A 21,321-nucleotide genomic window follows, 5' to 3' on the forward strand; every position below is an offset into this window, starting at 1 on the left:
CCCCCAGCTCGGCGGGGAATTCAACCGCAACTGAACCCCCAGTACCAGCGCCCTCTACCCCTCCATCAAGAGCAAGCTTTCTTTGGAAAAACAAGAGCTGTTGATCCGGTTTACTTTGCTTTTTGCCCCAACCCCAGCCCAGCCCCTGCTCCTCAGGGCAGCCCTCCCGCCCGGACAGAGCCTCCCGGATCCGCCCAGCTTGTGCCAAGGGAGGCCCGACGACCCTGCCCTCGGAGACAGGAACCCTGAACACCGGGCCCAGCCCCAGCATTCACCTGGTGCACCCGAGATGAGGAGCTCTCCAGAGGGACCCGCCTCTGTCCCAAGACACACGTTGCACCCAGAGCTTTTGTGTTACAAAAATATTCCGTGCTTTATTTACTCTGTGATAGAAAAATAACATGGCCAGGACCCCAGAGTTTCCCGCCCAGGCGAGGGGAGAAGCAGCGGGCAGAGGGCTCCGCTCTCCCAAACCCCCTGCCCACCCGACTGCCCTCGCTGGGTGCCCTCACACCCTGCCACCCTCGCGCTGCACCGCCTCCAGAGGGGACATCGAGGCCGGGAGCCGGAGGAGCTCCTGCATCCTTGGGGGCAGAGGAGAGGATGAGGTGCAGGGACCCTGCCACTGTGGAGCAGAGCACCGGCACAGGCTGGGGGAGCCCTGGCAGAACCCCTCCTCTGCCCTCTGCCCTCACGCAGCCCTGGGAACGGAGCCGCGGGGGAGAACAAGAAGGCGACATGTACATTCTTAGTGACGACTGCGAAAGCAAACCTGAGGCCGGGCTGGGGGCCCCCAGCAGCCCCACAGGGGGGTCAGGGGCTGCAGGGCCAGTGCTGGCAGAAGCGGAAAGCCGAAGCTGGGCCTCTTAAAAGGAACATACAGAAAAACCATGCGACAAATCCGCTGCCGTTTATACAAGGGCATAAACACCAAAGAGCTGGACGCCAGCCTGTGTTTCGGGGCAGCACAGAGCAAATCCTGGGGGCAGGGCAGGGCCCACCCGCTGTCCCCTGGCACAGAGACACGAACACAGCACAGTCCCCGCAGCGCCAGGGCCAGGGGCAAGGGAGCAGGCGCCTGCCTGTCACGACTGGGCGTGGGGGATCCACTGACTGTCCACGGGGCGCCGCAGCAGCTCCTCCACGTGCCTCGCCACATCCATCGTGTCTTCCAGGTCAAAATCACCCTCAGGGTCCAGCACAGGGTCGGGGCTGCGGGAGGCAGGTGGTGAGGAGAGGAGCAGCTGCAGCAGTACAGGGGTAGGGGTGTGATACTCACTTCTGGGTGTACATGTTGTAATGAGGCTGGGAGCAGACGGCAGGCGAGGGGGCCTGGTCCATGTAGGTGGCCCCTCCAGGGGCAGAATCTCCTGATGCATTGACAAACCTGTGGGGATGGGTCTCATGAGCACTGGGTGCCCTGTGGGTGAAGTCACCAAGGTGTCTCACAAGCAGCACCAATGTGGCCATTGATGGTGGCCATGAGCTCCTCAGTGCCCTGGGCTGCCACTCAACCCAGCCAATTCAATGCTGGGAACCCATGGCAACCACTGCCCAGGATCTCCCTTTGGGGTCACACTTACTCTGGCACCACTTGCTTGATCTGTGGCTTCACGTATCCATCCACAGCTTTAGCTAGAGAGAAGGAAGCAGCACTGAGGCTCCAAACTCCAGCACATGCCACGACCCCAGGCAGTGCTGGGGGCTCACACGTGGCCAGATGCAGAACCTCTGTGGGGCCAGTGTGGCCCCGGGGCAGGGGGAGGCTGAGAACACCAGCTCCATCCTGGCTGGATGCACAAAAGAGGGGACACATGTGGGGTGAAGGGACAGCGCTACCTGGCGTGGACTCACAGAGAACCGGCGTGTAGTACTTGGAGAACACCTCGTCCTTGGGCCGGTCGGGGAACACGTAGTTGAGGTAACTGAGATCCCCGAGGCGGTCAGCCAAGGAGCGGATGGAGAAGTCCCTGGTGGTGAAAGGCATCAGGTTCCAGAACATCCTCTCAGCTGCAAGACAAGCGTGAGGATCATGGTGAATCCCGGAGTTTGCAGCAGCTCCTGGCTGTGCTCTGGAGATGGGGCTGCGAGGTCACATCAAGTAGCAAACAGCATGTCCCACACTGCACCCCTCCCCAGAAACAGCTGAGGATAAAGCACAGGTCGCCAGAAAATGGGATAAGATAGGAAACACAGAAAAGCCAAGGCAGGTCTGGCCTCATCCTGACATGTTCCCCAGCCATGGGGCTTTCTGGTGCTTCTCAGTTATGCAGTCCTCCAAAGGACACTCTTGTGAACAGCAACAGACTCCTGCATGGGGTCAGGCCACCCCTGGCAACCCCTGCACTGGGGAGCATCACCAACTAACTGGATTTTGTAGAGTCCACATCATTCCCCAAGGCTGGGTTGGAGGGTTCAGCCTGGTCCCTCCTCCCTGCTGCTACCAGCATTAGGGCTTGACACAGCCACAGCTGCAGTGAGCGAGGGCAGCACCGCTCCCCATGGCACAGCCAAGACATTCTGGGGGCTCTGGTGCTCGCCTCTTTCCTGAGGATAACTCCAGCCTGCCTGCTGTGGCAGTGCCAGTGCCCCAAGGGCAGGAGGTGGCCTGGCTGGAGCCACTCAATCCAGGGATGCCAGTGCCTGGCACACACTCACAGGAGTCGAACTTCCAGGCAATGGTGATGCCACCGATCTCCGAGTCGCTGAAGCGCAGGAGGAAGGTCCCGTCGGGCTTGTTGATGAGCAGGTCGTGTGCCTGCTGCTTGTTGACGAAGCCCAGGATGGCCCTAGGCAGAGTAGGGCGTCAGGGCTTGGGGCTCGGGCCAGGCTGCACAGGGCAGGGCGGCTCTTACCCGTCATTCCAGTGTGGCTTCAAATGCTTCTTCAGCACCTCCATGACCCCGTCAAACCACTGCCAGAAGGTGTAATTCCTCCCAGGCAGGTTTTCCTGTTGAAATCTCCAGATAATGAGCACTCCTGTCAGCAGCCTCTGAGCCTCTGTTACACAGCACAGACATTGGGTGCAGCAGCAGAGACTCAGGAACAGCAGGTGGGTACACCCCATCCAGCCCCACAAACATGAGCACTGGGGGGGCTCTGGGCAGAACCCAGGCCACTTACCCGGTTGAACTGGGACCAGGACACTGTGGTGCTGCTGTAGTCCTCCAGGTGGGAGCTGGTGCTGTTGAAGAGCTTTTGTGCCAGGAACACCAGGTTCTCCTTGGTCAGCCCACGGCTGCTCTGCACCTCTGCCTTGAACTTCATGTTGAGCGCCTCACAGAGCTGTGGCCACTGCACCTTGTCGGGCACAGCGAAGGGAACACGGCCCTGGGGGCAGAGAGCATGGTCAGCACCAGCTCTGCCTGATATCCCACCAGGAGGCTGAGCCCTACTCCCACACCAGGCAGATGGGGCCTGTCGTGCCCCCATGGCACTGGCACTCACAGGCTCAGCAAAGGCGTTGTCCCAAAGCACGGTGGCCGTGGCATTGTTGTCCTGGCTCCCATGCACAATCACCACCACAGGCAGGGACAGCGTCTGCCGAGAGGAAGGAGACCGGAATGGGCTGTGGGGCACCAAGGGAGCATCACCCACGGGCACCCATGTGGCCCCAGCCCAGCCCCAGTCCCGTGGGCACAGTGCCCATGGCTTGCCTAGGGCCTGCAGAAGGGACAGAGTGGCTTTACCTTCACCTGGAAGACCAGCTCATTCCCACCGACACTGAACTGCGACTCGAAGAGGATGGTGAATTTCTCCTCTGTCACTGACTCTGCCCCGCGGCGATCCGAGCGCTTGATCCGCTTCAGGGACTGCAGGGACACCAGGGGTGAGCATGGAGGAACAGATGGGGACACAGGGGGACACAAGGGGACAGGACGGGGAACAGAGGCACTCACCATGTTGCGGAAGTGGGCGCTGAGTGTCCCAGTGGCCTGGTGATACTCCATCACACAGCAGTTGTTGAGGATCTCCCCGCTGCTCTCACTGCCACAGGAATGCACACAGAGTCAGGGCACACTAGGACTGGGAGCTGTGCAAAGTTCAGCCCTTCCCTTGCTCCCCACTGCCTTGGCAGCCCCAGTCACACACGCCCAGCCCCTGGCATTACTTGCGGGTGCTCTCGTTCTTCAGCAGGGCCTTGGCTTGCTGCTCGCTGATGATGGTGGCCTTCACTTGGGGGGGGTTCATGTGCACATTCAGCTTCCCGCCCACCAGGAGCCTCACAGTGGCTGCAAACTTGGTCTGTGTTTTCAGCACTTGGGGGGGCTGCTTCTCGATGATGAAGGTGCTGGGGGGGGCAAGGGAATCAGGGGGGCTGGGAAGGGGGGCAGGGCCAACCTGGCCCCCCACCCAGCTGGGCCCAACCTGTACCTGGTGACCAGGGCAGAGATGATGTCAGTGATGGTTCCATTCAGCTCTGACAGCATCTCCTCCACTGGGCCTGGGATTGGCAGCTGCTGGCACAGGTGCTCGGCACGGCGGATCTGCTGCCGGTTCTGCCAGATAATCTCTGCCAGCTTCTCACACCTGGGGGGAGCAGGGCTCAGCACCCACTGGGCTCAGCACCCCGTCCCATCCCATCCCACCCCACCAGGCACTCACCACGTCTGCAGCACATCCAAGGTGCCTTCAGGTGGGCCCCCATTCCCCGCCAGCTGCTGCCGACGCTTCCACTGGATCAGCTCATCATCCAGGATGGTTGTTTGCTGCTTGCGCAGCAGCTGCAGCGTCTTCTGGTGCTTCTCAGCCAGGTCCTGCGAGGTGGGACAACATCAGGGCTGCAGGGACAGTGTCACAGGGCATCATGGGGACAGCATCATGGGGCACCAGGTAGCATCACTCACCACACGGTACTGCTGTAGTGTCTGGGCCTCACGGTGCAGCCAGGCCTCCAGTGATGCCTTCTTCTGCTGCAGCGTCGTCTCCCGTGACATGCGCTCCTGGGGGCCCAGCTGGGAGAGCTGGGAGAACTGGGCTGGGGGACAGGGCATGGTGTTAGGGCTGGCCCTGCCAGCACCCCAGGCCCATGCCCCTCGGCCCCCCACCCACCTTGGAGTCGCATGTTCTCCTGGTACTGGATGATGAAGTATTCCTGTGTCTGCTGCAGCTTTTTGAGCTCATTCTCTGAGTCCTGAGTAATGAGCCGCAGCTCCTCGAAGGTCTGGTTGATCTGCAGGTGCTTCTGGGACATGGCGTCCACCAGGGAGCCAGATGGGGAAGGGCTCTGGATGGGGCACAGGGTGCGCTCAGCACAGTGAGGGGACCCTCCCCATTCCCTGCCTCAGAGCTGCTCCCATCATCATGAGAAGAGCCCCTGAGCATCCCCCCAGCCTCTCTCTCTCCTCACCCCTCCCAGCCCGCACTCACATTGTTTGCCTCCCGCACCAGCCGCTGCTCGTGGTAGAGGATGTGCCGGATGCAGCGCACCAGCTCCATGGGGCATCGGTCATACGTGTTCTGTGGGGAGAGCACTGCCTGAGCCAGGCACAGGGCAGGGACCCCCCTGGCCCTGCACCCCTGCCCACAGCCCCCCACTCGCCTGCAGCTGCGTGGCGTAGTGCCCCAGCTTGATCTTCAGCAGGAAGCCGTCCTCACCCACTTGGTGGTCTGCCTTCTTCTGCAGCTCCTGGATCAGCCCCTCCAGAAGCTGGGTCGCCTTCACATTTTCCTGGGGGTTGTCAAGGTCGATGGAGTCCCTGTGTGTAGATCAGAGAAGTGTGAGGGCACCTGTACACCGGGGCAGCTGCAGCACCCCTGGGGAAGGGCACACCCTGACCTACCATGCCTGACTCTCGATCCACTGCGACAGGTAATGCCGCACCTCGATGGGGAAGTGCTGCCCATAGAGCGCCTGCATCTGCCGCAGGGCTTCACCCTGGAGCTGCTGGGCCTGGATCCACACCGCCATGGTTCAGCACCTGTGGGGAGACACGCTGTCAAGGCAGCAGTGGGAGACAGACAGGCACTGTGCTACAAGGGGTCTGGCCCTGGCTGTCCCCACACCCTCTGCAGGAGTGCCCGAGTCCCTGGTGCTGCCAGCGCTGTCTCCAGCCACGGAAAGAAAGGGCATGCGGGGGCAGTGGACCCTGGCTCTGAGTCACCCCCTCTTTTCTAGGAACAGCCCTGGGGGTGCCCAGGGCCAGGGACGTGCCTCTGCATGGCCTCTCCACATGGTTCTCATTTCCCCTCACTGCACCACGGGATCGCAGCCATCGCTGGCCACGCGAATGAGGAAACAGGCCAGGGGGAGGAAGGGCTGCCCAGAAATCCAGGGTGACGCAGAGCAGAGGCCCCCCCTGCATTCACCCCGCTCCTGCCCACACCCTGGCAGCGCCAGCAGGCAGGAGCAGCCCCAGCCCCATGAGCCCACGTGGCACCACAGTCCCTGACGAGTCCCTTGTGTGCCCCAAGTCCTGGTGGAGACACACAGACCTTCCCAAAGCAGCTTAGGGGCGGCTCTGGCTCCATGCAGGGATTCCAAACACTACACAGCCTTGGTTCCCCCAGGGGCAGGCAGGGATGAGGTGGTGGTGACAGCACCTCTACTAAAATCCAGTGTGTGCCCCAGGTCACCTGTGGCTAGAGGGGGCTGGAGAAACAGCCTCCAGGTGACTGTGTGAGGGTGATGTGACAGCGAGTGACACAGGAGGGTCTGGGGGGCTCAAGGTCCCCCCTGAGTGAGGAGGCAGCAGTACAGTAAACAGCATTTAGATACACTCACACTCTATCCACCTGGGATTTGGCACCACACAGAGGGGCCAGGCAGGGGCACAAGAAGGCCTTGGACGTGTCCCAAGGCTGGGTGACTGGGCCAGAACCTGATCACTGCACTGGCTGGTGACAAGCAGAGGGGCTGAGCCAGCAGGGGCTGTGCTTCCCCCTCTCTCCAAAGCATTTTGTTCAGCCTCAGAAACACCCAGTGGCCCACAGAGCCCCAAAAGAGCTGGTGCTGCCATACAGTGAGGGGGCACATGCTGGGGGACAGTGGCAGCAGGTCCGAGTGGAGCAGCCACAGCCAGAGCCCCCGAGCCACGCACACCCGCCCCTGAAGAGGAAGAGGAACAATAACCCAGAGCTGGCTAAAAATGAATTTTTCCTCTATAAAAAGGGAGGAACGTTTCCACATTCACAGAAATCACCAAGCTGGAAATGCTGCTGGCAAGGAGGGGCCTGGGGAGGCAGAAGAAGGCCAGCAAGGAGGAAAGGGAAGGTGGGATGGCTGACAGCAGGACATGCTGCTGTTGGAAATTGTGGACGTTTGATAAGGGGCAGAGCCAAGAACAGCCATGCCAGTGCCACTGCACCACAAAGTGACCGAAGTCCTCAGTACTGTGGGGACATCTGCACGGACACAGAGCAAACAGACACTGCCCTGCCTGTTGATAAAATGGTGATCTCTTCCCATCTCACAGTGACAAAACACTTCCTACTCTACTCTAGCATGTTGTTAAGCAACGAGTCTCTGGCTGCTCTGTGGTGAGCTGGCAGGCACTGCATTTGGCCAGTGCCAGCCTGGGAGCGGGAGCACCAGCACCACAGCTGCCTCTACAAGGGGCTGTGCAGAGGCTGACAGTGGCAGAGCTCACCTGGTGTGTGCCCCAAAACAGCATTTGCACCAGGCTTGAGCACAACCTCCACAGACACTGTCAGTGCAGCAGGACATGCAGTTTCTCCTGGGGGAAATTTGTCTCATTTTTGTCTCACCTGGGGATAAACCAAACCTCCCCATGGGCTGCAGGGTACCCTGACCACCCCAGCACAAGCAACCAATGCCACCTGCCACGGGCAGACTTTTGGCCCTGAGACTCAGCACAGCTGGGGCAGCAACTCTGTTTCAGCACAAGCTGCAGCACCATGGTCCCACCGTGGTCCTTTTCCAGGCAGCCCTGCCTCCTCCATCACCTTCCAGCATCACCCTCCTCGGTGGCACCACCAGCTGCCCAAGGGACAGATCCACCCCCATGTCCAGGGACATTCACCCACCCCAGTGCCACCTCCAGCCCCAGCAGGGCCACTGCAGCTTCAAGCACTGCCATGGGTCAGCCACGCACGGCAGCCACCGGCCCCATGCACACTCCAACAACTGCAAGAGGCAGATAATTGTAGTGGTTTAGGCTACTTTGCATTTACTCGCTGGCAGCGAGCTGGAACCCACCCGTCACTGCAGCTCGGTTAACCAGCAGCACTCGACAAGCCACAGCGACGTGCTCATCAGACTCATTGCCTGTGAAGGGGCACAGGCAGCAGCTTCTCAGGGTAGGACCAGTGCTGAGGAGAGACCCCAGACCTGTGGGGAGGGACCCCAGCAACACAGGGACCGAGCAGAGAGAGGGACATGCCAGCAGACATAATTTCTGCCTCTTACAGCCTCACTGCCCACTGCTGATGGGGAAGCACTGCCAAACCCAATGCAAAACAGGAGAAACCCACCCAGAAAGAGCACTCAGAAGGCCAGAGGCAGCAGCGAGGAGAGGAGAAGACGGGAAAAGTGGCAGCTCTGCTGGGGCTGGGGGCAACCAGGGGACTGACATGATCACACCGGGAAAGGGTTGCAGGCACAGTGGCAGTAGGCGCCAGCAAGTCCCAAGCTGCAGGAAAGCCAGAGCATATCCGTGGGCACACAAAAGGAGGGAAATGCCTCACAGGATGAGCACGACAGCAGCAGCTTCCCACATGCCACAGGCACGGCAAAACCCAAACACAAGCAAGCAGCTACCCCGGAGCACGCTCTGCACGGGATGCTCACTGCAATCTGCCGCGGGACGCTCCTGCACAGAGCCAGCCCAAAGACCTCCTCATGAGCAGGACACCCCTGTCCTGGCGCTGGCACAGCCCCCGACAGCAGCCTCTTGCCCAGAGCCATGCCCTGAAGGGCCAGACAGGGGCCAAGGGCTAGGCAAAGTCCTGGGGAGACCACTGCGCTCTGGCTGTACCCTCCACCGCCCCACTCCCTCGACCCACGCAGTCCCTCGGCTCCCGCACTGCCCTTGGCCCGGCGCTCCGGCAGCCCGGGGGTCTCCGGAGCGGTGTCTTCGCGGGGCTGGGCTCCGGCGGCAGCGGCCCTGCCCCGCTGCGCCTCCCGCCGCAGTAAACACGGACACGTGGTTTCTCGGCACCTCCGGGAACCCGCGATCGCTTCCAGGTCAGAGCCGGCCCCGCTTGTGGCCGCAGGGCCGGACCCTGCACCCTGCGCTGCCGCGGCCGAGGGGCTCCGGTGCTGCCGCAGCCAGCGCTGCCGCTGCCCCCGGCAGGCCCGGCGGGAAGCTGTCCCGCAGCCCTCCAAGCTGGGCGGCTCCAAGCAAGATCCCTCCAGGGCAAGATCCGGCCCCCAGACGGGCCCCGAGCGCGGTGGAGGTGACAGTCGGGAGCGGCCGCCAGGCAGAGCGGAGGGCTGCGGTTACCCACACACACACACACACAGAGCCACCCCTCCGCCCTCAGCGGCCCCCTGGCCGCTCCAGCTCCCCCAGGGCCCCGCTGGAGCCCGGTGTGGATGCCCGGTCCTACAGCCGCAGTCAGACCCCGCTGGAGCCGGTGCGGAGTGCCCGGTGCTACAACCGCACTCACCGCCCTCAGACCCCGCTGGAGCCCGGTGTGGCGTGCCCGCTCCTGCAGCCGCCCTCAGGCCCCGCTGTGCCCCCCGTGCCGCTCTGGCGTCCGGCCCCAGGACAGCCGGGCTACGGCTCGGGGCGGGCACAGCCGGGCTCCCGGGCGGTCGTTTCGCTGGCTGCGCACTACAGGAAGGAGCAGAGAGCAGCTATTTCCTTCCAAAATGTCAGGTGCCTGCGCGGGACAGCCTGCCCCCGAGTGCTGGCAGCCACCCGGCACACTGCCCCTCACACCGCCGCGGGGCCAGAGCAGGCACAGCCGCTGTCCTGTCCTCGGCCCGCGCTGAGCCCCTGTGGCTGGCTGAGAGCCAGGGATGGGACCCCAGGGAGCCGTGCAGGAGTTCGGCATGGGGGGAGATGGAACCCCCTGACCTGCACCCCCCGGCTTCACTCACATCCCCCAGCCCACGGCCCTGGAGCCGAGCCTGCAGCGGGAGCACCCGGGTGATGGCGAGCAGCCCCCAGCCCTGCTCAGAGCTGTGGTGCCAGCACGTTGTGGAGCTAGAACAGCGGGCCAAGGGCTGCTCGCGTGTTTTCCACCGGCCTGTGGTTTCCAGCTCTGGCTGGGAGGCGGCAGTGCCCACCGGCACGGGAGCGAGCTCCTTCTAGAAGCTCCGTGCTTTGATGGGGTTTGTTTGTCTCCCACAGAAAGTGGCAGCAACCGATGGCTTCGCCCCGGTGAGGAGACAGCCGAACCATTCAGCCCACACTGGAAACATCTGTACCATGACACTCATGAAAGAGGCATGGCTGGCTCTGGTAATCCAACATGCCCCCTTAAGAGCAGAGGTGACAGGCCCCACAGCAGCAGAGTAGGTAGGCAGAGGTGGAAATACTAGTACCAATACTAGTACCAAGACTGTCCAGGTGTCCCAGCAACTCTGAGAGCCAAAAGCAGAGAATTCACACCATGAATTCATGACTAATGCTGCCCAGAGGGGACACCAGCCCCACACAGGCAGAGATGCCCCAGCTGGGGACTGGTGCCAGGGGTAACACTGCTGGGGGCTGCCAACAGCTCATCTCATGCCACAGGCCAGGCTCTTTGCCTGCCAGCACTTGCCACCCTTGGGAAAGGTTTCCCTCCTCACTTCAGATTTCTTCCAATCAGAGAGGCCCAGAAACCTGCGTCAAACCAAAACCACCAAAATACCCAGCAAAATCCCTTGAATCCAACCGCTGGAACCTCAAGAAAAACCTCAGTGCACCAAGAGCCACTGTGAGGCAGCCACAGCCAGATACAAGCACTGCCCAGGCACCAGTGGGATTCCCTCAGACACTGAGCATGCAGCAGGACCAGCACTGGTGGGCAGGACACATGGTGCAGCCACATCAGCAGAGCCCAGTGCCCAACCAGCCCCATGGGCACAAGTCCAGTGTGGTTCCTGCAGGACATCCACCGTGGGGAGCCCAGTCCCTGCCAGCACTGGTGCTGCCCCCACCATAAACCCCCAGACAGGATTAGAGAGGCTGGGCAGAGCTTTAATTACTCCTGGCTCCCTGGGGCCAAGCAGCTGAATTAACTAGCTTTGGGGCTGGCACAGCAGGGAGTTGCCAGCTCAGAGTTCTGGAGCTTCCCCTGCCTTGGTGGGGGAATCCCAGGGCAGGCACAAAGCCACTGACCACCTGCAGCATCCCAGACTCTGGCCTTGCCCGGGCAGGGATGTGCAGCTGCCCCGTGCCAGGACGCTCAAGGAAGGGATTTTCCCTCCATGCTAATAATGCCCAACCCCAAATCCCTGGAATGCCACGCTGAGGGCACAGCCCTGGGGTCCCACAGGTTCTGTGGCAGCCTCCTGCACCGAGGCCAAATCCATCCCAGCCCCTGGCTCGGTGCTAATCCCTGCTCAGACCTGTGCCAGCCCAGGAGGGAGAGGCCGGGCGAAGGACCTGAGGATTAAGCTCATTTCAGCATCGAATTAGTCCCGATTGGGGTCTGCAGACACAATTTCATTTTCTCTGCCATGCTCCAGTGAGCGCACACAATGGCACTAATCCACCCACAGCCAGACTGGATTTGCTGGGCAGGACCCAGGTGGGCTGGGGGAGATGTGGGCAGCACAGGCACCAACAGCACTGCTCTGGATGCATCCATCACCTCGGGTTGATGCCATGCTCCAGCTCTCCCTGGGGCTGGGGACATGGTACAGGAGCCTCCTCACCCCTGGCATGGCTGCTCTACAGGGCTAGCCCAGCTGGCACAGCACAGGTTTTTGGATGTGGGGTGAGCAGGGAGAGCCAGAGGGACACCAGAGCAGCTCCTGCATCCCCCCATTGCACTCCCAGAGTTCATCCCCAGCAGCTGCAGCAGCTCTGCATGCAGAGATGCTCTTGCACAAAGTCAGCAGAGCAGGATGGAGAGGAGTAAAGCCTTGCCTTTGGAAGAGGGGATACACATACATCCAGGGATGCTGGCAGGAGGGGGGACCAGTCAGACAGAATAAAACAACCAACACCAGTGGTTTGTGAAACAAAGTCCTCAGTCAAATCGAGAGAGGGGTGAAGCACAGCGTGCATCCATACACACACAAATACGTCCAGGTGGGTTTTGGCTTTCCTGGCCCTGGGATGGGCTTTCCAGCCCTTGAAGCAGCAGCAGAGCCCCTGCCCCTGAGCTGCACTATAAGCCTCACCACAGCATCTCCACAAGCAGGGCCAGAGAAGCTGCACCCCTGGGCCCACAGCCCAACAGCACCAGGGTCGTGTATTCACACCAGAGAGGACAAAGATCATTTTGCAGCGTTTCCAGCCTGTGCAGGAACTCAGAACTGCCAACAAGAGCAGCCTCTTCCTCTGCTAAAGGCTTTGCAGGGCTACTGAGTGATAGGGATGAGAGGCCAGACAGAATGAGCACCCAGCACATGGTGGGCAGGGCTGGGTCGCTGCTCTGGCTCTTTGAGGCAGTGCTCTCCAGCACCAGCCTTTTCCCCAGTTTCCTCTCCAGCAGAGCTGTGCTATAAACCAGCTCATAACACAAAGTTACACTGAAAGTGGAGATTGCAAAACTCACCAGTGACTGTTTGAACCGGGAATGGGCTGTGACTGTGCTGTGGTTCAGCTGTGTGGTTCAGCTGTGGCTGTCCCAGCTCGGCGGCACATCATTCCTGATACAGCGGGAAGCAGGACCCAGCACTCATGGAAGCACTGAGTGCCTGCGTGCAGCCCTGTGCTCCTGGCCCCTCTGGTGCAGCCAGATGGGTGGATTCTGCTTTATCAGCAAGTCAGCTCAGCCCTATCGGCCAGGAAGCCGTGTTCACAGAGTGCCTCCCCCTCGACGTTTCCCAACGCGGCGGGAGCAGCGGCGTGCAGCAGCCTACCTTTTATCAGCCAGCAGATGTTGCTAGAACTGTTGCTGCATGTGAAATTCAGGCATGCCCAGCACCACTTGGATCCCTGCACCAGCCATGCGGTGCCAGGGTAAACACCCCCGCCCCCTTCCTCCCGGGATCAAAACACTTGGGGGTTGCAAAATAGACACCCCATGAAAGGAAAGGCATGCCACAGAAACATTACAGCTGTCGAGGCTACTTCTGCCGGAGCGTGCCGGACCCCGGAGCCAGCACAGCCTCCCAGGCATGGCTGCAGAGCTGAGTCCTGACCCGTGCTGGCAAGGTGGGGACTCTAATCCTGACCCTAACCTTAACCCTAGCCATGCCCTGGCTTCCCTGCAGTGGCCGCTTCCAGGGCAGCACTCACAGTGTGTGGGACACTGCAGCTGGGCAGGCAGAGGGATGCTGCCACCAGCACAGGTACCCAGGGGATGCCGATGGCAGGGAGGTCCCATTCACCCTGCCTGACATCCCACTGGCATCCCAGGGCTGTCATGAAGCCTGTTGAGTGTGACCCACCTCACAGTCATTCCTTGCAAACTAGAAAGTAATTTCCCAGCTGACGGGGCTGCTTCATTGTACTCAGCTCAAAGCAGTCGCCACTCACCGCCCACGACGTCGCAGAGTGCAGGGAGCAGGGATTTTTTGCAAGCAGGGTATCTGAGTTTTGCTATCACTCGAGAGAGAGCTGGGAAACCCCATGGCAAAGCCTTCACCGTCACTTTGGAGTCAGCACTTCCCCTGCAGCGAGAAGGGAAGGTCCCTCCAGAGTCTCTGTGTGCCCTGTGCTGAGCATCCCCAACTACAGCCCCCTGAATGGTGAGAGCATCCCTAACCCTGCCCCAAAGCATTGGCCTTGGCACAAGGCAGGTGCAGCAGACCCAGTGAGGTGGCTCTCGTGACAACTGTAGGGACCCAACACCCCCAAAGCAGGGCACTGTCAAAGTGCCACAAAACACAGAGTGGGTGACAGCCACCCATCACGCCCTGCTCCCAGCCCAGCTCTCCCATGTCCCTTCCAGCACACAGGCATTGGCACCTCTCAGCCCACACCAGAGCTCCTCCTCCTCCTCATGATGCACCCACAGCACAGCAGGGCACAGCACAGCAGGGCACAGCACAGCCCTCTCCAGCCCCGGGGATGAGCAGGAACAGTTCTAAAACCCAGAGAGACAGTCTCCTTCTTCACATCCTTGGAACCACATCAGGTCAGGCTGCAATCCTGATGGCTTCAGGAGCACAAGGACCTGGGCCAGGAGTCAGGACCTGGAGGGGAGAGCTCCCACCGTGGAGGACTGGATCCTGGTGCCCATGGCAGTGGTGAGGCTCTGCGGAGCACCTCATTGTGCCTGCACTAATTCCCCCCTCGCACGCCACTGCTGGAGCTCACACTGCTCTGGGCACAGGCACGAGCACTGCAGGGACCCGCAGGCAGCCAGCAATGACCCAGCCCACAGCCAGGAATGTCCTGCTCTAACCAAGGGCCCCGCACCCCAGGGACATCGTGTGCCATGCCCCTGCTATGGGCAAACCACGCGGAGCCACCCTGAGCCCAGCGCTGTCTCCCCTCCGCAAGGCGCCCCGGGCACTGCCACCAAACCGCTGCTGGTCACCGGCCCGGTGCCACGGGGTACCCAGCACGGAGAACTGAACGAGCCAACAGCCCCAGCCCATCGCTCCGAGCCGAGCACTGGAGCCCCGGAGCCGCTGGGCAGGAGCTGCCCGGGGCCGGCCTGGCACGGGCCCGGGGCTGGCCGGGCACGGAGCCCTGACAGATCCGTAACCCGCCGGACAGGTGGCCGCGGCTCCCGCGGGCTCCCCGGCACCGGCCGCGCCCGAGCTGGGTGAAAGGCCACCGGGCGCTGCGGTCCCCGCGGTGCCGCCGCTCCCGCCGGGAACGATCCCACCCGCCCCGCGTGTGCCACCGACAGCAGCGGGGCTCACACTCCCGCCGTCCCGGTTCGGTGTGCTGCCTGCGGCGGGACCCCCCCGGCACCGCACGGGACGCCTCGCGCTGTCCCGGATCCTCCCCTCGGCCCGGGACCGGGACTCGGAGCCGCCCTCCGCGGCCGCCGCTCCGCCGGGGCCCGCGTGCGAAAACCGGCCCGGCTCCGGCGGGCCAGGAGCGCCCCCGCCCCGGGATGCGCCGCGGCACCAGGACGGGCCCGGGACGTGCCCGCCGCCCCCTCGGAGCGGCCCCACTGTCGCCTCCGCCCGCCCAGGGGCCCGCGGGCCCAGCCGGGCTCCCGCCGAGCTCCGCGCCCGGCCCTGCTGCGCCCGCCCGGGGTTACGAAACACCCACAGCGCGGACCGGACCGGACCGGAACGCCCCGGCCCCGCCGCACCCCGCCCGGCCGTGCTGCGGAAGGCGGACGGGGTCCGGGCCCGCTCGGCTCGGCTCGGTCCGGTCCGGTTCGGTCCGGTGCGGTCCCGGCGGCGATGACGGCTCCGCGCTCTCGCCTTTGCCCACCTGCGGCCGCGGCGGCGGCTGCGGCTCCGCTGCTCCCGGCGGCTCCCGGCGGCTCCCGGCGCTCGGCTCCGCCGCCGCTCTGCCCCCGCCGCGCCCCGGCCCGGCCCGCGCGGCCCCGCCCCCCCCACGGCTCCGCCCCCGCCGGGCCCCGCCAGCACCGAGAACGGCACCGGCTAACGGGAGCGGTACCGGGCACTGGGCAACAGCACCAGGTAATAATGGCACTGAGTGACGGCACTGGGCACCGGGTAACAGTGCCGGTACCGGGCACGGGGCAATGGCATCAGGCAGTGGCACTGGGTGATGGTACCGGGCAGCAGCACAGGTTAACGCCACCAGCACGAGGTAATGGCACAGGGTGTCATAAGTGAGTAGTGACTCTAGCACTAGAATTCAAAACAACTTCAGGCTTCAACAGCAGCAGCTCTGGCAGGACACAAACCAGCACCAGAATTTGGCAGCAAGTACCAGGGGAGCCCAAAGCAGCACCAAGCCTTGGTTCTGGGAGCAGGAATGACCAAGTCAGTACCAGGTGGCCACAGACGTGGCTGCAGGGCTGCCTTGTGCTGACTCCGGGCCCTCTGTGTGAGGCAGCCCTGGCTGCTCTGTGCTCATTCCCACCACAGGCCCGGGCTGACACTTTGCAGCTACATGCACGGCCAAGATCCCCAGTGCTGCCACAGCCTCAGGATGCTGCCTGCATCCTCTTCTTCCAAGGTGCCACAACCCCTGCAAGCTGTGAGAAGACCCAAGGCACTGCCAGCTCCTCTGCAGTTGCTCGAATGGGGAAAGTTGACAGCGGCCATAAGAAAACCATCCTGAGGAGCTCTTGCACAGCTGGCAGGCACAGCAGACTCCTCGTGGCAGCACTGGCACCCCAGGGCAGGGGGTACCCCGGTGACGGGCAGCCCGGGGTGCGGCTGCCGTGCGGTGATGGGCAGAGGTGGCGGCAGGAAGCAATACTGGGTGTGCTCGTTCTGCCCCAGCGCTTGCACCCACCGCATGGGATCTCCTGGGCTTTCACTTTCGCTACCAGCTCGTCTTCTGTGGCCTGGAAAAACTCCGGAGGGAAATTCAGCAAACGCAGGTCCCTCTCCTGCTCTGGGCTGGTCGGAGCACAGGGTGACCCTTCCCAGGTGGGAATCCAGGGAGGAGGGACTCGTCTCTCCTTGTGCCAGCGCTGGAATGGGATCTCTCTCAGACAGCTGGTGCACCAGCAACTGCAAATCACTTGGCCACTGTGTCAGAGCACAGCCCCAAGTTCCCACCTCTCTACTGCTTTTGTGCTCTTGTGCTAAAGTCCTCCAGCTCCAGCTCGGGCTCCTCACTGCCTCATCCAGCTCCACACTTCCAAGAGATAAATATCTGTGGGCTGGGCAGGCACCAGCCCAGCACCTGCTCCATGCAAACACCAGCCACAAAACGCTGCTTTCCAACTTTGCCAGCCCCACTCCGTGCCTGGAGCAGCCTTGGTGAATGACTGAATGAGTGACTCCAGCCCCAACAGCCCCCAGCTCCCACCAAATGTTTTGCTGCCTGTGCTCACCAGCTTGGGAGAATCTCACGCACAAAGGCTGACACATCGCTGCTGAGCCACTGCCAGCAGAGCCCTGGCTGCACTTCCCAGTGCTCCTCTCCCTCCAGACCTCACAGAGAGGTGAGCTGGGACCCTGGCAAGCAGGGACAGGCAGCCAACATGAAGCCAGCAGCTCCCACACTGTCTGTATTCAACGAGACACAAGAAAAGGAGCGGAGAAGGCAGCGCAGGGCCCTGGTGCCTGCCCACCCTGCTTGGCTGGGACGCTCTTGCTCTGGTGAGTTGCATCATGGACATGCAGCTTTCACAATCCCTGGCCCACATAACCCATTGGAGCCGGCAGCCAGGCGGGCACTGGCTGCTCAGGCCAGAGAATCAAGGTCACACACAATGTCTGTGCCTGCTGGGGCTCTGTCTGGGCACCACAGATCCAGGGGTAGCTGGAGGATCCCAGGGACACAGCACTCCCTGTGCCAGAGACCTGCACAGCTACACATGCTTGGGAGAGCTGAGAGATGAACACAAAACACCCTCTCCTTTCCCTCCTTTCTCCCTCTCCTTTCTGCTACAAAAGGGGGAAAAAAGGAAAAATAAATTAGTGTTGGGAGAGAAAGTGGAGAGTGCTCCTTGCTGAGAGGGCAAGTGGAATCCAATAAAATCCAATCCAATCCAATCACAATTTGTTTTCGCCAGGTCCCAAGGAAAACTCCGAGCTGGCTGGTGGGGATGTTACCAGGAGAAATTCTTCCTTTCCAGAGGAAAAGAACAGAGGAACAGTGACTGCAGCAGTGACAGATGGAGAGGCTGCCCCTGGATCTGCCCTGGAACTGCCCCAGCTCCACCCCAGCGATGCCCCGAAGAGATCTTAGCTCTGCCCTGGCTCTCTTTGTGCCTCAGAGAGTCTCGGAAGCCTCTGGGAAGGTGAGCATGATCCGGGCTGAGCCGCAGCCGGACGCATGGGCACCTCGCATGAGCTCAGCAGGATGCCGAATGACGCCGCGCATTCCGGGGACGGAGCGAGCCTGGAGCTTCGTAATGGATTTCCGAGAAAATTGCCTCTGTGTTTGGAGCGGGAGAGCAAAGAGTGCAGGCGGAACGGCCTTTCTCTCTAAGTGGCATCTCAAGGGTCTTAATTATTTCTCTGGAGTGGAAACATTTATTTAGATGGCTCTGGAGAAGTCCTGACGCTTTTGGCCACTGCCCTCCGGGCACATCCTGTATGCGAGGCTCCTCTGCAATGCTCCCCGCTGCTCCCGGGATGTGCAGGGGGCTTGGGCAAAGCACAAACACCCAACCACGTCAACTGCGGGCAGGACACGGCCTCGGCTCCATCCCCTCCTGCTTACCGGGAACCAGGAGCTCTCATGGGGGAGCCCAGCCCCATCCCATCCCTGCTCTGCATCCCTTACGCTCCCAGATCTCAAAACAAAACCCCGTTGTGATAATGCAGCCCAGCTAATGTGAAACAGATGAATCCCCACATTAGTCACAGACTCACATTTTCCCACAAAGGTCCCACTGGAGAGCCAGTGTGGATGGGCCCTGCAGGGTTCCAGCCCTGCTGCTGGTGCAAGAGGCAGCCTGGGAAGAGCGAGGGGGACAGGGCAGCAGCACAGACCCTGCCAGAACCCGGCCACCCGTGGGCAGCACACGACTTGGAGCCGTGGGCAGGGCAAAGTGGGGGCACCAGAGATGTTTGTCACTGGCACAGGCTCAGCCTGGTGGTGCCCAGTGCCAGGAGGAGGGGATGATCTGCTCCAGCCAAAAAAAAAAAACCAAACGGAAATGACATTTTGTCCAAGGGGGAACTTCCACAGGAAACCTCTGCCTCCAGCCACTCGGATAGGGCTGGGAACAACCCAGCAAACACTTGGCCTCAGCAGCCAAGCAGTGCCATTGCTTGGGCAAAGACTCCATAGCTCCTCCTGCTAGGAAAAAACATCCAGTTTCTGTTACTGAAACACCCGGGAGAGTGAGAGCCCGACTGGGTCTGCAGAGGGCACCAGAACCCCCCATCAGCTCAGTGAGTATCTCTGCACCTGAGGGGGCACGGGGGGCACCCACAGCCCGGCTGGGACCAAGGGCACAATCCTCTCCTGCCCACCCCAGTGCCAGGGCTGGCCGGGGGCATCAGGAGCACAGCACCCGGGGTGCACTTGGCCTCCACCCCACACTGGTGCATCCCAGCATCCCTGCACACCCCCATGCATCCCTGTCCTCTCCCTGCATCCCTGCTCTGCCTTGCAGAGCTCAGGTTGCCACAGTAACCACTCAGTCCCAGCTGCTCCAGCCACCAACGTGCTGCCACAGGTCAGCCCAGTGCAGCGGCTGCACCAGGGCCAGGAACCTTCACCCCATGTCAGGGTGAGCAGAGCCCTCGGTGATGGTTCCACCACTGCACTGTGAGCCAGGATGGGGCATCTGTAGAGAAACAGGCAGGTTGTGTCCTCCTGGAATGGCTGGGAGGTGGTGTTTTTGGTGATCACACTGTGCTGGAGCTCTGGGTCTGACCTCTGCCACATGTGGCAGCGGAAGCCACCGCTGCCTGGCTCTGCTCTGCTGTGTATTTATCCGAGTGTGATGCAATATTTATTTGACTGTTGTGTTCTGAGCACTGGAAGCAGGCTTTGGGATGGCTCTTGGCTTGGCCAGCAGTGGCATGTGCTCTGCAGCTCAGCACGTGTTGCTGTGGGAAGATCCTACCCAGCACCTGGGAGGGCAGAGGGCACCCTCAGGCTGGTCCTGGGGATCTTTGCCTCCCACCCCTCACTGCAGCCCTGCTCATTCAGCTGCTTGATCCTGGAGCTGCAGATCAACTGTGGCCTCTCTAATCCCTGTCTGCTGCCTTATTCCCAAGGATTGTCAATACTGCACAGCTCAGACAGCCCAGGTACCAGTGGGACCCTGCCTGAGCCCCTGCTCTGGAGTGCCCCTGGCCCAGGGCTGCCCTGGCAGGTGGCTGCCCATCCCCACAGGGCTGCCCTGTGCCTGTCACGCATCCCAAGCGGATTATCTGCATTTGGAAACCCCTAATCCGTTTGCACGCTTGGCTCAGACACTGTCCCCACTCCTCCCCACTGTGCTGTGAGCCTGGGCAAGGAGCAAAGCCACCCTGTGACCTCCTTTTGGAGCCACAAACAACCTCCTGCCCCAGCACAGGCAGAAAGCAAGGGCTGCAGGGCTGACTGGGGCAGGAGGAGGGGGACAGGATGTTGGCAAGTGTCCCTTGCCCCCGTTGCTGCTGGTGCTGCAGGGGTTTCTCCAGCCCAGCACAGGGACTCCCCTGGGCACTTTCTCCTGCTGCCCATCAGGCTCCAGGAGCTCCCAGCCTGCTGCTCCCCAGAGCATTGGCAGCAGGAGCTCCAAGGTGGGAGCTGTGGCCCCTTGAGCCCATCACCCAGGGCTGGGGCAGGTCCCAACAGGGGCCAGGGAGGTAAGGAACCCCTGCTCTGCAGGAATAGAGAATGAGACACAATGTTCCTGGCACCACATGGTTGTGGCAACCCCAAGGGTTGCATATGGGTAAGAAAATTCCTTAGTCCTGGGTTCTCAACCCCATCCTGCAGCAGCCAGAGGGAGCTGGTACATGGCAGGGCCGGAGAAGGGCTGGGCCTCATTCCTTTGTGAGCTGCCCCCCACCTGCAGCACCCTGGGCTGCGCCACTGAGAGGGGAATGATCCAATACAGCTGCCTTGAGAGCAGGAATGGGTTTGTGAGGCCTGGGCAGAGCCCTGGTTTGGTTTGACAGTGAAATGCAGTGGGGCTGGTTCCCAAAGCAGGGACATGGTCAGCTCAGCCCTGAGCAGGATGCTCCAGGGCACACAGAGGGCAGAGAAGGCTCCAGTGCACCTCCAGTGCCTCAAATGATGCAGCACAGCCAGTTCCACATGACCTGCATGAACAATCCCCCTAATCCTGCTCTGACAGAGAAATAATCTCTCCCTCTTGGCCTCATCAGAGCACAAACCCTGGAATGATCCTGTTCGTGGTTCCTCTCCTCACATCCACGTGGTATTGCAGAGGGCTAGGGGTACAAATGCTGGGGTGGGCTCCACCAGGGCTGTGTGTGCAAAGCGTGTCACCGTCACCAGCCAGCGCTCCCAGCCTCACACACCCACCCAGCTGTGCCTTGCAGGGCCTGGCCCTCGCTGCCCCCAGCTCCAGCCCATCACCCCCCGGGGCAGAAGCAGCCACAGGGGCCCCTCTGCAGCCCCAGCCAGCCCGGGCCGAGAGCAGCCAGAGCAGGGCCCCAGCGCAGCCGTGTCCTCCCACGCTGGCACCGGCATTTCCTTTACACAACTGCAGGAGACCCGGGCGCGTCTCTGGGGCAGAGAAAGCAACCACGGGCTGGGGCAGGGCCGCTGGCCCCTGGCT

At 61.8% G+C, this 21,321-nt stretch overlaps 1 protein-coding gene across 5 annotated transcripts; it reads right to left on the minus strand.

Moving 5' to 3' along the window:
• Window positions 1-347: 347 nt before the first annotated feature.
• LOC118696654 (signal transducer and activator of transcription 5B) lies at window positions 348-15,494 on the minus strand. 5 transcript variants are annotated; one of them, XM_036398895.2, is made up of 19 exons: window positions 15,411-15,494; window positions 5,784-5,921; window positions 5,543-5,699; window positions 5,371-5,460; window positions 5,053-5,227; window positions 4,848-4,978; window positions 4,606-4,757; window positions 4,375-4,530; window positions 4,112-4,291; window positions 3,900-3,987; window positions 3,690-3,812; window positions 3,448-3,540; window positions 3,124-3,330; window positions 2,856-2,950; window positions 2,659-2,789; window positions 1,840-2,010; window positions 1,584-1,635; window positions 1,280-1,387; window positions 348-1,212 (listed from the first exon to the last, which is right to left on the minus strand). In XM_036398895.2, exons 2-19 carry the CDS (start codon window positions 5,909-5,911, stop codon window positions 1,086-1,088), a joined length of 2,364 nt encoding a protein of 787 aa, XP_036254788.1. In that variant the 5' UTR covers window positions 5,912-5,921; window positions 15,411-15,494; the 3' UTR covers window positions 348-1,085. The 5 variants fall into 5 exon arrangements, with proteins under 5 accessions (XP_036254788.1, XP_036254789.1, XP_036254790.1 ...); XM_036398896.2 differs by lacking the exon at window positions 15,411-15,494 and adding an exon at window positions 13,548-13,619; XM_036398897.1 differs by lacking the exon at window positions 15,411-15,494 and adding an exon at window positions 8,159-8,751 and having other exon boundaries at window positions 1,855-2,010.
• Between the last annotated feature and the right edge of the window lie 5,827 nt (window positions 15,495-21,321).

This window comes from Molothrus ater, chromosome 27 (assembly GCF_012460135.2).
Source record: "Molothrus ater isolate BHLD 08-10-18 breed brown headed cowbird chromosome 27, BPBGC_Mater_1.1, whole genome shotgun sequence".
NCBI classification, from domain to species: Eukaryota; Metazoa; Chordata; class Aves; order Passeriformes; family Icteridae; genus Molothrus; species Molothrus ater.